This window comes from Notothenia coriiceps, unplaced genomic scaffold, assembly GCF_000735185.1.
Source record: "Notothenia coriiceps isolate Sejong01 unplaced genomic scaffold, NC01 NC01_scaffold00013885, whole genome shotgun sequence".
NCBI lineage: Eukaryota > Metazoa > Chordata > Actinopteri > Perciformes > Nototheniidae > Notothenia > Notothenia coriiceps.
Window position 1 is genome coordinate 12,559 of NW_011346586.1, and position 15,150 is coordinate 27,708.

The following is a 15,150-nucleotide window of genomic DNA, read 5'->3' on the forward strand; positions in this document are numbered from 1 at the left end:
TCAAAACAACAGATAAAGCCAGAAATCTAGGTGTAGTCATGGACTCCGACCTGAGTTTCAACAGTCACATTAAAACAGTTACTAAATCAGCCTACTATCACCTAAAGAATATATCTAGGATTAAAAGACTGATGTCACAGTAGGATTTGGAAAAACTTGTCCATGCTTTTATCTTCAGTAGACTGGACTACTGTAATGGTGTCTTTGCAGGTCTCACTAAAAAATCCATTAGAAAGCTGCAGCTAATTCAGAACGCCGCTGCTCGAGTCCTCACTAACACTAAGAAAGTGGATCACATCACTCCTGTTCTGAAGTCTTTACACTGGCTTCCTGTATGTCAAAGAATAGATTTCAAAATACTGCTGCTGGTTTATAAAGCTTTGAATGGTTTAGGCCCAAAATACATTTCTGACCTCCTGCTAAATTATGAACCATCCAGATCTCTCAGGTCTTTAGGGACGGGTCAGCTTTCTGTCCCAAGAGTCAGAACTAAACATGGTAAAGCAGCATTCAGTTATTATGCTCCAAATATCTGGAACAAACTCCCAGAAACCTGCAGGTCCTCTGCAACTGTGACTACTTTTAAATCCAGGCTGAATACTTTTCTTTTTGCCGCTGCTTCTAATTGAACTATTCACATCTTAAACTGCACTGTAACCTTTATTCATGTATGTTTTCTCTTAATGTTTATTTTCTTTTCTTTATTTTTTAATGACTGTTTTTAAATGCCATTTTTTTTGCTGTCTTTCATTTTTGTAACGCACTTTGAATTGCCTTGTGTTGAAAGGCTCACAAAAAAATGTTTAATAGCGACGTTGGTCGACAGGCCAAAACATATATTCACAAATAACCCTCTCAAGACGTGACATGGATACAATGTTTGTTCCTATTCATTTCTTCATGACGAGTGTCCATGTCACGTGATTGCAAACTTTCGCAGTGGGAGAAAAAAAAACATGGCGGACACCCGATTTATTTTGAGTGGAAAATCCTAAATTGTAGGATAATTTGGCCGTTAAAATGCTTTTTGATTACATTTCTAGCGAGATGTGTATATTGTACTTTTAAAATCTACGCCCAGTGGATGTGTAGGAGGATCTATAGTTTGATAGATATTACGAAGATGATTTGAGCTCCATGTTTTTTTTTACAAATATTGTGTCACGTCTTGAGAGGGTTATTTGTGGTTATACTACGTCTTGCCCTGTCGACCAACGTAGCTATTACTCGTTTTTTGTGAGACTGGGTTGAAATAAACTTGCCTTGCCTCGGTAGCATGCATACAAAAAAGTATTAAAGATAAAAAAACAATTATAATAAAAAAAGATACACAATTTACAAAAGAAAAAACACATCCGTGCTGCAGAGAGAGAGCAGGAAGCAGCGAGGGGTTTGTGGTGGTCTCAGATTTGGAGAGATTTGAGGAGATAGGAGTCGAGAGTAGGCGGCCTGTGGTGGGTTTTTAGATGAGAGGAGACGCGGAGGCCTTGATTTGAGTGGAGATTGTTATCCCGATCCTCCCCCTCTGCCTCCCCCACCCTCTCTCTTCCTCTCCTGTTCCACGAAAGACGGATCTCTCGTCGCTCGAAGACAGAGAGAGAAGAGAGACCACAGCTCCGGCAGAAAACTGTGGTTTACAGGTAGATGTTTCTCTCTTCTCTCCCCCTTATCTCCCTCACTTCTTTCTTTCTCTGAAGTGTGTACAGTGTGCACAAAAAGTACTTTTGAAGCAGCTTTAATCTTAAATGACTCAGAACAGATCTGGGGTTATGTATTGCATTGTTATTACTTTGTTAATACTAAAGCACTACTGAAACTACATACTTAATATAACCTCTGTTTATTTGCCTTCTTATATTTATTATATTTTTATTTGATTTAATTTGAGCTTTTAATGGAGTTCTTATATTTAACTTCTTAGGTTTATATTCATATTTTTATTTGATTTAATTTGAGCTTTTATTGGACATTTTGTATTCAACTTCTAAGGTTTGTATAAACATTTGTATCACCTCTTAAACTATTGAAACAGCATTGCAGCATATTTGTGGTTAACCAGGGCTTTATCCCGTGAGATATAAAAATTATTTTGCATCTTGTAATAATTAATAATCCAAACTATTAAAAAAAACGATTTAATTTCGCCTTTCTTCACAAAAACTGCGAGATAGAGGTCAAATGTATGTTTTTAAAGCTTTCTTCCACCCCTATCAAATAGGCTCTTATGACCCCAACTAGGTCCCCTGACCCCATGTTTGAAACCACTGCAGTCAAGGACCCTTCTTGTTTCCTATCATCCCTCATCTCTCTATCGTCACCTAGCTGATAAAAGCTTCAAATGTCCCCAAAAAACGTTCAAAATCTCAGTTTGTTTTTCTCCGTTCGTCACAAACTATCCGCACGTTCCTGTGAAAATGAGTTACAGCGCTCTACACTAAAGTGTCCGGCTGAATATTTCAGATGTCACAAAGTCACTATTTGTTTGTTGTAAGTTTACCAAAACTAATCCCAACACATTGAAAAACAAACTGTTATTTCGGTTTAAAATGTTACGATCAAACGCCTCGGGCCTAAAGATAAATCCTGAGGTGAGAAGGAGAAATGTATTGAAGAGTCTTTCCAATGCATCTGTTTCACAACATGTGAAGAGAGAGAGAGAGAGAGAGAGAGAGAGAGATAGAGAAAATAAATCGTTGGAGTTGCATTATTTAGAATAAGTGAGATCAGAGGTGGTGGGAAAGTAAGTCAGAGACACAGAGGGAGATATCGATGATACACAGACACAGTTACAGTGGAGCTGAAACCCAGAAACACAACAAAAACATGTCTGCAGTCAGGAGGGAGATTCAACAACGAGCTGAGGAAGAGGAGGAGGAGGAGGAGGAGGAGGAGGAGGAGGAAGAGGAGGAGGAAGAGGGGAGGGTCAAATACTAGGGTGTTGAAGGAAGGAGGAGAGGGAGCAGAGAAAGACAAGAGAAAATAACTAAAGGCAAGATTAAAGTATAATTTATTAACCAATTTGTCTAATTTTAAAATTTCAAATCATAATTTTGCGCTGTATCTGAACTGAATTAGATTTTACTCCTAAATAGATTTGGCATGGTTATTTGTGTGTGCCGTTAAAGGTAGACGTAGCAGAAGACATAACTGTTTGACTAAAAATCAGCCGTAGACTAAATTGTATTTTATTTAAATACATTGAGGTGAGATGTTGATATTCAATTTAAATGAAATACCTGAACTATTTTCTACCTTTGAAGTTTGTAGACTGTGTGTATAGCGGTAGTCAATTTGTTTCTGCCGTTGCTTTCATACTTCCAACAACGCAGTAGGCAAGAAAAAGGAAACACGACAAATAAAACCAAAAAAAGGTCTAAATTATATAAGATGTTTAAAATTATTAAAATATTGTTTTTCTTAATTTTTATGACGTTTGTTGTGAAAAGTTCTCATTTCTAATCATTCAAAACTCCTTTCAGTTTTATTTTAATACTCTAAACTGTATTTAATGATGGAACCGTGCGTTAAAGTACAACACATTGACGCTGTGAATATGAAATAAAGTAAACAAATTAGGTTTGACCTTTCGGCCTCGATAAGCCAGATCAAGTCATATCATTCAAAATGAATATTAGGTAACAGAAAAACATGAATACTGACATTTGTTATATATATATTTTAAAGTATATGCATTTATAATTTAAACTCAAACAGACTACAGCATACGTACATGTGTTGTTGAGTCCCTCTGTGTTCAGTGATCTGGAGTCGGTGGAAATGGTGAAAAGGTATCAAAGAAAGTGAGTTTTTAAGAGCCGTCGCCCCGCCCTCGTCAGCGATTGGTCTGAAAGAAAAGCAGACAGTCGTCGATCAAACACAGAATCAGAATAATGACCTCTGATTGGTTCTTAGGGAGGAAGAAGATAAGATCTAATCAATTTTTTTCTATTCTTTACGAATGTGTTGAATATGTGCTAAATGATGATACCAACAAAATACGTTACCCTAACCCTCTATATTTTAATCAGAACATTCAAATGTTTTTCTTTGTAACGTTTTAATTCATGCGACAGAAAACAAACAACGTGTCTTAATTGGCTAGAATTGTAATTTAAGTGGCCGTCTGATTGGTGAATGGTCTCCGCGGACTCGTTAGCTATCTTTTTAAATAGCACCTAATTAATAATAATTGCTCGGATAATTTTCCCCATGTCATTTAATTGTGCTGATTTAGATCCATAATCAGAATTCAACCCATAACCTGTTGCTCCAATCTGCCTTTAGACAGAGGTTAAATGCAAATTAAGAATATTACATTACTTTAATAAAGAGGTGAGGGAAAATAAAAAGGTTACGGTGAAATCAATATTTATCTAATCGTAAAAAGCATTGTTTGATCTCCTCTGTAAGGTAAGCTTGTTTCAACTCCAACACGTTTATCTGTGTTCACTTTACACCCCGACCTACCGTTCCTTTTTACTTCAATTTTTTAACGAGCTAGCTTTAGCAACAATTAAATCTGGCACCGAGGGTTCAAGTCCTACCCGTGGTCTCTAGCTGCATGTCTCGCACCTTTTTTCTGTCTATCTTTGGATGTACTATATCAAAAATCTATCAAAAAATCAAGTCTTTCAATAACTTCTGTGAACACTGGGAGCTTTCGCATCAAAGCAGTATTTATTTGTAAATGCATGTAAAAGTTGTACAAAGTCTACAGGGTGATTTTTCTCCCGTCTGACAAGCAAAAAGATGAAGTTAGCCGTATGAAATGTGGCAAAAACTGCCCTTGCGTACGTAATAATACTGAATATCAACCAATCAAACACAGTTACACAACACAGTCAAATCCGGAGTGTTAATTTAACACTCTGAGATAAGGACCATTTAAAAAAAAAAAAAAAAATGTAAATGGACCCTTTAAGTGTTAAATTAACACTTAAAGGGAGGGATTTAAGTGTTAAATTAACACTTAAAGAGTCAATTTTAACACTGATGGTCCTTATATCAGAGTGTTAAATTAACACTCCGGATTTTACTGTGTCAAAAAAGTCCACAATTTACTTCTTAAATCCCTTTGAGCTACTCTAAAATTATGACAAGTGTATTTTCTAACACCTGATAACTTATTCTGTTTCTTCTTGTTTTAAAGCGCTCCATTGATTCTATATTTAAGAATTCAAGGATATGTTATTGTCATTATGCAACAGAACGGCCTGCAGTTGTAGCTTAGTGCAGACATGAAACAAATGACGAAACAGAATTAATGCAGTTCAATTCCTGAAGTGCATTTTTAAATTGACAGGAGGAAAGTGAATGAAGAAAACAATGGTGGATTATATGATAGATAACGGACGGCATGTTTGACATCAGGGACCTGGCATTGAGGCAAATGCAGCTCCAAACTTGTTCTGCATTATTCTAGACACAAATATGTCCTTTTATCCAGAAAGCCATATTTCAAACCTTTATTTCAATATTTTGACTGAGATTTTAAGTTAAGGATTTTTGGGGTTTTGAACATATTTGACATGCCAAGCAAAGCGTGAGGCTGGAAGAAATTCCCACTAACGGTTTCCTTCTTATCTGATTCTGTTCCCATTAACGGCATATCCAGTAAGTCAAGGACAAACCTTACATTTGTACAGCAGTAAAAAAGCAACATAGACATTAATGCGACAGAAATACGTATCTAAAACTATCTAACTAGTAACAAATAAGTGAATAACTAACAGGTCAAATGTGAATGCACAAGGAATACTTTTGATATTTTAAGTACATTTAACGGATATTACTAAGGTTTTTGTTGCCGTACTTTTACTTGCAGTGATAGTACATTTACTAAAATAACCGATCTGAATGCTTCTTCCAACATGTCCATTTTACACTGTATCAACTAAAGGCAAACAAATAATGTCATACTTGTATCACTTGTGCAGATACACTTACATTTTCCCACTTAACGAGTACTTTTGATATTTTAAGTAAATCTGCCTAAACTACTTTTTCTTCTCACGTTTTGCTGAGCGATAGACTAAAGGTGGCTCTTCCAGCTTCATTCCCTACACAGCTGATCAAAATCAACGGAGATGATTAGAGCAGCCGCCCGAGGATTTAACAAACAACACAATAAATGCAGAGTGCAGGTTAAATTCATTATGAACTTATTCACTTTTTTCTTATCTGTGTTTTTGTAACGGCTACACAGTTCACTTTAAAGTGTAAAAGCCCACAATCGTGTTCAAAATCAGTGTTTCATTCCACATTTCATTGAATATATATGCCGTTAATAACTGTGTAATATATACCTGGCTGCTTCAGTAAATCCTCAGAACTGTTACATGATGTGTATTTGGTAAATTGTGTAACTTTAATACTTTTTAACGCATGTTTCTGAGGTAACATCAATCTGTCTTTGGCTCTTTCCTGCGGTAACAATGTACATTTCCCCTCTGGGGGACTAATAAAGGTTTTCTGATTCTGATTCTGAGTAAAATCAATTGTCAGTCATCCAGAGTACATTTCAGATGACGCTCGGCATGATAAGCAGTTCTTGTAATATTTTGTGGTGAATGTACACCTGCAGGAACATCTGCTGGTGTTTATCTCCGCTGATAACCTGCTGAGTCTCGCCCGCACTCAATTTCCCCTTAATAAAACATCTGTGGCTCTGTGTGTGTGTGCGCGTGTGTGTGTGTGTGTGTGTGTGTGTGTGTGTGTGTGTGTGTGTGTGTGTGTGTGTGTGTGTGTGTGTGTGTGTGTGTGTGTGTGTGTGTGTGTGTGTGTGTGTGTGTGTGTGTGTGTGTGTTGTTCAGCTCATTGTGGAAGTAATACACACACACCTGTAAATAATGCTACTGATGTGGATTTATTGCAGGAGGTAAATCTTGAGAGGAGACATCTCTTAAGTAACATTCATTTGAATCCATCGCAAGGTGGGAAGGAAGCTGGAAGCCACCTTTAGTCTATTTCGCTCAACAAAACGTGAGAAGAAAAAGTAGTTTAGGCAGATTTACTTAAAATATAAAAAGTAAAAGTACTCGTTAAGTGGGAAAATGTAAGTGTATCCACACAAGTGATACAAGTATGACATTATTTGTTTGCCTTTAGTTGAACAGTGTAAAATGGACATGTTGGAAGAAGCATTCAGATCGGTTATTTTAGTAAATGTACTATCACTGCAAGTAAAAGAACGGCAACAAAAACCTTAGTAATATCCGTTAAATGTACTTAAAATATCAAAAGTACAAGTATTCATTATGCAGTCACATTTGACCTGTTAGTTATTCACTTATTTGTTTCTAGTTAGATAGTTTTAGATACGCATTTCTGTCTAATGAATGTCTATGTTGCTTTTCTACTGCTGTACAAATGTAAGGTTTGGCCTTGTCCTTTATACGTTCACTTATTATCTCAACAGATTCCCCAAACGTTATTTTGAAGTCAGATGAAAGCAAGTTTAAATAAATATCAACTGCTTTCAACTAACCTAATACAGTTCAGTGACATTTGTTGACATTATACATTTAATTGTCTCTATAGCATGTTTTAAATTGAAGTTGTCAGAAGTACCACCAGCTGCTCTTGCAGTAATAAGTAGTGCCTTTCTTATTGTCCTAATGTGCACACTGTAGTGACTGCTTTTTTCGTCTTTTGTTTTCTTAGTTATGTTCTCTGTATTTTATATGTTTGTGTTATGTGTAACGTTGCTGCCTTCTTGGCCAGGTCAGCATTGTAAATTAGATTTTATCTCAATCGTTACACATAACACAAACATATAAAATACAGAGAACATAACTAAGAAAANCATGTAACATAATGGTAATGGTTAGCAGTTGTTTTGTTTTATGGGCAAATATCCCCTACTACAGTGTATACAACTCTCTAATGAGGGACATATATCATTAGCTGAGGTTGTGCTGATTTCTGAGATGTGTAAACTTGGTTATACTGAAAAGAAATGACAAAGGCAAAACACACACATATACAAACACGGAAATGTCCCATGTGGGTCTCAGAAGCTGCTAGTTGTGTGCAGCTGCGTATGTCCGATACTCTTTAAGCGATAAGATGGAATACACTGCAACCGCTCTCAGAGATGAAGGCGGGTCAAGTGACCCAAAACATCTTGAAATGTCTCTTAACTTCCTAAACCAGGGACAAAAAGTGCCCGGAAGATTTTGAGAACAATACAAAAAGTATACCAACATTTTCCAGGCAAAACTCAACATAAAAGCTTCATTTCATAATTCTTTAATTTCTATTTCTGACACGTACTCACACGAACTAAAAAACATAGTGACTCCTGGAGCTGTACTGAATTGAGCACGTGTTTTCCTTCTACTCACCCAAAGAGCACTAGTGGAGTTTAATTTAATTTAATTCATGCTCAGAATGTTTGTTGGTCTGCATTTTGTGGATGAAATAAAACATAATTGCTATTCTTTTTAAAAGTGCCTCCGAATGGTTGTAACGGCAACATGTTTTAGACGGTTAAAGCGAAATATTCCTGCCAATGTTTTTTTTTTTACTGCGATTTCTTTCTCACACGTGCACCCATACTGTGCGTCTAATGCTGGCTCACAATGAATAATTTAATTTTCTAATTAATGTCAGACTCCTGGATTTATGTAATGCAGCAGTTTTTAAGCAGCAGATGTGAAATTCATCACATTTGCAAACAAACGTTGAGGCTGCTGAGAGACAGATTACCCTTGATACTTTTTGTAGTATAAGTAACTGTATTCGCTCAGATTTATACATACATTACATTACATGTTACTTGTTAGACTCTTTTATCCAAAGCCACTAACATACTCAATACTGAGGGCAATCCCCACAGGAGCCATTTGGGGTGAAGTGTCTCAGGGACACAACGACATGCTGACTGCATTGGGGTTTGAACCTGTGCTCCCCTGATCCGAACGCAGTAGGCCACTTACTGTAAGCAAATTCATTTAGGGAATCTTTTTTGCTTTTTTTTGATTGAAGACAATTTAAATGTGCAAGCATTGGTCGAAGAAGTATTCAGATCCTTTAGTAAAAGTACTAATACTACGCTTTGAAAATACTTAATTACAAGTAAAAGCCATGCAGATGTTATCAGCTAAATGAACTTGAAGTCAGCCTGTTGGTGTTTTTATGATGTCTGATTTCTTTGGACTATGTTTGATTGATTGTGTTGCATTTTTCAGCCGATCCCAGAGACATTGTTTATTTAGCTTAAGAAGTGAATAATTTTCCTGAAAGACGCTCTTAATCCTCTGGTTTATCTCAAACATTCAGAATATTGTTTGTTTGTGTTACGGAAAAATAAGTACAGTAATCTAACAATTACCTCTAAACAAGCTCTAAGATATTTGCTTCTGAGATGAAGAGTATACGGGGGGGAAATACAAACAAAAACACCACAAAAGTACGTCAAATGTTTTCTTAAATACTGAGTAATTATACTTGATTACACACCACCACTGTTATGAAATGCCAACTTAACTATAAGCGCCCAAGATAATGCAATATTATGTTTAGTTTAAGTTCATTTCAGAGGTTTTATTTAACCTTTAGTCTCATTGACATTAAATATCTCTGGCCAAGCAGCAGTTACAGACAATCAGAAACACTATCATAAAAGGCATCTGCAGACGGAGCTTCTGCTTGTCTGTCGTTATTTACTTCTACTTTTGTAATGATCAACTGCACTGACAAACACATGTACAATAACTTATTTATTTGTTTTTATATTTGTATGGTAATGTTACATAGTTTTATAAGCGTACTGTTCTATGTATCATAGGTCCAATTCTTAGTCACTTTATATAGTATATATTAAATGTTGTTAGCTTGTATTGTCAAATGACACTTATACTGTCTGTTATGTGTGATTGCACCTTTGGGAATACTTGGAATTTCGCTGTACTCTTTGTAGTGACAATAAAGGAATCTAATATAATCTAATTAATAATTAATATGGAATTTAAATCTGTTCAGAGAGAGCAGCACCCTGAGTTCATATCGCACCTTTTTCCAAGCAAACAGCGTAACCAAAAGTCCTTTTTCTCCAGCTCCGTGTGCACTTTAGGGACGGTTATCTAAAACACATTATGTTACGAACATGTATTTTCCTTATACGGGACAAATGGCTTAACGTTGCACGAAGTTACTAAAACTGAATGTGTCAGGGCCCTTAACTTTGACCCAGTTTATCAGTTCTGTCCTGACTGAGCACACGCACCTGTAGCCTTAGCTGCTGTGCTCTCAGTGTTCTGCCTCCCTGTTCCTGCCTGTTGGCGTCAGCTGGTAGAGGTGTTATGCTTCTATCTTGTTCTGCACAATGTTGATTATTCTCTCTGAACTAGCTAAATACCGGGTCTGGGGTAGAGTCAGAATTGATTGTGGCATCTCTACCGTGTGGTCCACTCGTGACCCGTGACATGTCGTGTGAGTTCTCCGGCCGAAGCTCCAAATAAACCGTCAGTGTTTGCCATCAAAGCTCCAGCTCTCCTCGTGTCTCTCTGTCTCCAATTGCTTCAGAAGTTTCCCCCGCAGAATGTACTTTGGTGCATCAGTCAATACACGTTTATCAAAGTTAACTTTATTGTCAATCTTTCAGTTTGTGTGTGATCGAAATACTGTTTCCCACAATCCCGAAGATACAAAAATACAAATAAAACAGATATACATATATATATATACATACACACCTGTACAGAAACTTATATATATATATACACACATATATAATCAACATAGATACATATTCACACATTAAGAGGCATAAATAACAGTCACTTGTGTGGATGCATATATAACTACAATTACATTAGTACAAAAGACTGTTCATAGCAGTGTTTAAATGCTGTGACATGTTAATCTGTGTTGTGCCTATGATTCAACTCATAGGTCAACCTTTATAAGAGAAGTCTAATTCAGACAGTAATGTGGATGAATGATATGCTCAGATAGACTTTACAGGAACAGCAGTTTCTGCATGTTGGTATGTACTGTAGGCGCTGTGGGGGGGTAAGGCAGTTTTTCCACGGTTGAACCAACGTCGTCATTAAACCTCAACAAATCAGCTTTACGTTAATGACAACCTTACAGTAACCTGCAAACTGTGACGCCTCTTTCCGATGGATTTCTCAGTAATTGTACGCAGACACAGCTTGACATTATTACAGCCCGGCTGGTGTTTAAAGAACTGTAACAACAATCTCTACTCTTTCCATTGTGATGAAATGATCATGCAGCTGCCTGACAAACAATACAGTTACACAAAAATAAGAACCGACGTTGAAGGCGAAGCTGTGAGTGGGAGAAATGCTTCTGTTTCACAACTGTGATGTTTCAAAGAAGCTTGAATGAAGTTCCCCCTCATGGAGAAACAATCTGTTTTCAGTCATTGAGAAAAATGTCACTTGTTTCTCATTCTTAACCTCATTTCCACTGACATTTTGTGTGTTTCTGAAAAATCAGAAAGTCACAAACACACAGATAAAAACCTCCTCCTGTCGACGCAGGACTCAGACATCCTGACTTCAGTTCATCTGACTTTAAGTGGTTGTAAAAGAGACTAAATGGGGGAAATAGAGGCTGCACAGCGAGGGAAATCCTCTGTAGGACTGAATGTAGGTCGAGGAAACACAGTGTTTACGAAAGAAGTGAATCATGTCCTATTCGTGCTTGTTGCCCACACGTTGACTCTCTTTCAGTAATGAAACGATGTGGTACTGAACACACTCTCCATAGCCGTGTGACTAACAGGGAGTCCTCACTTTCAGGTGTTTTCCGTCCAAATCACAGCTCGAGAACCACGCTGATCCGCCGAGGAATTCAAGTTTAAACCGGTGAGCGGACTTATTTAAAATTGTCAGTGTGGAATATTTTGAGGGAAGTCATCAAAGGTTGAGGTGCAGCTTTAGCAACTATCCAGATGTTCTTTAAAGGTCACCTATTATGCAAAATCCACTTCTTCATGTCTCTTCTACATCAACATGTGTCCCCTCTTCTTCATGTCTCTTCTACATCAACATGTGTCCCCTCTTCTTCATGTCTCTTCTACATCAACATGTGTCCCCTCTTCCTCATGTCTCTTCTACATCAACATGTGTCCCCTCTTCCTCATGTCTCTACATCAACATGTGTCCCCTCTTCTCCATGTCTCTTCTACATCAACATGTGTCCCCTCTGTGGAAAGAGACTCTGAAAGTTTCAGGAACAAAGATTCTCTCTCTTTTTGATCCATTTNAATATTCACTTTAAGCAAACTTTATTTACTGTACGTCATTATTTACTCAGGTGCTAGATACATTGAAATACAAGCAGCGGTGGGAAGTACTTTAAGTATATCTTGAAGCTGATACTTTTTTACTTTTAGTAACATTTTTGATTGCAGGACTTGTCACCGAGTATTCCTACACTCTTGTACTTCTACTTTTACTTAAGTACAAGATCTGAGTACTTCTACTTTTACTCAAGAACAAGTTCTGAGTACTTCTACTTTAACTCAAGAACAAGATCTGAGTACTTTTACTTTTACTTAAGTACAAGATCTGAGTACTTCTACTTTTACTCCAGTACTAGATCTGAGTACTTCTNATATCTTGAAGCTGATACTTTTTTACTTTTAGTAACATTTTTGATTGCAGGACTTGTCACCGAGTATTCCTACACTCTGGTACTTCTACTTTTACTTAAGTACAAGATTTGAGTACTTCTACTTTTACTTAAGTACAAGATCTGAGTACTTCTACTTTAACTCAAGTACAAGATCTGAGTACTTCTACTTTTAGTCCAGTACTAGATCTGAGTACTTCTCCCACCTCTGAATACAGTGGGGGACACTAACTGATATATTCAGATATTTCAGTTTCACTTTGAACTATTGAAAACTGAGTAATAGCCATGAAAAGGGAATCCTGTTGTCTCATAAGAAAACTCCCCCAGAGACACAGAGGATCTATCTCTATATATTTATAACAGAGTGAGGGAAACACAGCGTGGTAGTCGCCTCCAGAAGAGGCAGAAAACACTCATTGAGTCATTAAATATGAGTGTTGACAGAGAAAGAAGTACGGGACTTCTTATTTCTTAATCTATAAGGAGAAGTCGGTCATTATGGCTCCAGCACACTGGGGTTCAAATACAACACAGATATTAAGCCTCCTCAGTGTTCGGAGATGCTGTCAGGCAAACTGTGTCTGCTGTACGTTTCAACGTCTGTAATACAACGTTTTTTTGTTTTATGGCCAGACGTGGTAATAGTTATTGACAGGCCGAGTCAGATTATACCGATGGCTTCAGTACAGGACTGAAGGGAAGAAGTGTCTGCTAGTATTTGTTGGTCACAGACTTTAACCGTTAGCCTATACCACAACTTAAAGTGTCAGGAAAGAGTTAATTTGAACACGAATTAAAGGTCATTTTCATTTTACAATTCCAATCAAATGTGAAGGAACAAAGAGAAACACAACTCAAATATGTCTTTCCTTCTACTAAGACTTCACGGTTGATTTACAAGAAACATGTCAACGTAGAAATAGAAGTTAATGGTTAAGGTCCAATCTTTAGTTGCACAAAGGAACATAACGTTAAAATGTGCAAAACGGGAGTGAGTGAGATTATCAGAACAACACAAGTTCAACTGACCGTGTGTCTTGAACCGCGCGTCAACGTATAACCGTTTAATATTTACCTCAATTATGTAATCAGACATTTTGTTGAGGAATAATTAACGGCTCTGTATTATAATGTTTAACATTTGCTTATTTAGGGTCACATGTTAATAATATCCAGACTGTTTGCACCAACTGTTCTTAGGCTTTCAGGTCGCTCGAAACATTTGGGACTGAATAACATTTTCAGTTGTTTCTTAAAATCCCATATTGCTAATTAACACATTACCTTTAATCACGATTAGTTGACAAACTTGACATGACACAATTAAGCAAAAAACCAACCAAACATGGACTCTAAATGTTTCATTAGACTTAATAAAAACAGACATTTTGTTTTTGTAATACTAGTTATGTAACTCCTGCGTTAAGCTGCCACGGTTGATTCGTTTTTTGACAATTTGATTGATTGATTCGAGTTAATTTATGTACATATACGCTTTACTGTATACGCTATGTGGACTGCGACATGCGCGTGTTGTGTTTATGGTAAAGTAAACTGTTATTCTTTCATTAATAGACATATTAAAAATACACTATTAAGGCCTCAACTAAAATAAATTACAACAAATATAATGACCCTAATGATGATAATATAATGTTGTTGTTCCCAATATTTCCGTATTCTTTAAATGACAGATTTGTAATAGCAGGCCACTAATCTGCACCGCTCAGCGACAACAGACCCTGACAGCTAACAGGAACGAGATGTAGAAGAAAGTTTCACAATCTTTGGTTTAATACTTATCATATTTCCAGAAACGTCTTCCATTAGAATACGTTTGTGTTCCACTTGCTTATCTAGCAGCCCATTGATTGCCAAATGACAACATGTTGCTGCAGGTATTGCACAAGTGTACATCTTCATACTTCAAAAAACTGAGACTTCTATTTTTGGCAGGAACGATTTAAGATTTTGAAATCCTTCTCAGGGTGGTTGCAAAACACAAAGAATACGGTAAAAGCTCCATAAAGGTGAAGTCCGTACATCAACGCTGATACATTGAAATGACTTCTCATCCTGCATTGTTTGACTGAGTCCATCCCATCTGTGTTTCTATCAAACAAACATCCCCAGGCTTTCTTCCAGAGCATGGGAGATATTCTGGCTCGTCGTATTTTTGGCATTATTTGACATTATTTGTGGCAAAAATACAAACAAGACAGATGAAAGCAAACCAAGGCCAAGACAAAACAAACAGTGTGTGGATAATGAGACGAAGAGTTTTAAAATGAAGCCAAAAACAGTCCAGGTGTTCCATCTCTTTCCTCAGAGACATTTTTATATTCCTCCGCTGTCTAAAACTGCTTTTATCATTATTCGTAGAAATTATTATGACCCTCGAAGACAGACAGACATTTTCATATCCTGATTAGCGCATCTCCCTTCTTTTTCAAAATGTCCCTCAATTCAGCTTCTTAACAAGTTAGAGGTTATAGCAGTTTAGTAGATATAGTTGTTTGTCTAGGAGTACTCACATGT

At 36.9% G+C, this 15,150-nt stretch overlaps 1 protein-coding gene across 1 annotated transcript in view; it reads left to right on the top strand.

Moving 5' to 3' along the window:
• The window catches only part of cd4-1 (CD4-1 molecule), a 21,875-nt gene extending 6,997 nt beyond the window's left edge, over window positions 1–14,878 (top strand). The window contains exons 6-7 of the mRNA XM_010774333.1: window positions 6,305–6,312; window positions 14,868–14,878. Of these exons, the coding sequence (XP_010772635.1) occupies window positions 6,305–6,312; window position 14,868 (9 nt within the window). The 3' untranslated portion in view covers window positions 14,869–14,878. The remainder of the gene's footprint in view (window positions 1–6,304; window positions 6,313–14,867) is intronic.
• The last annotated feature ends 272 nt before the right edge of the window (window positions 14,879–15,150 follow it).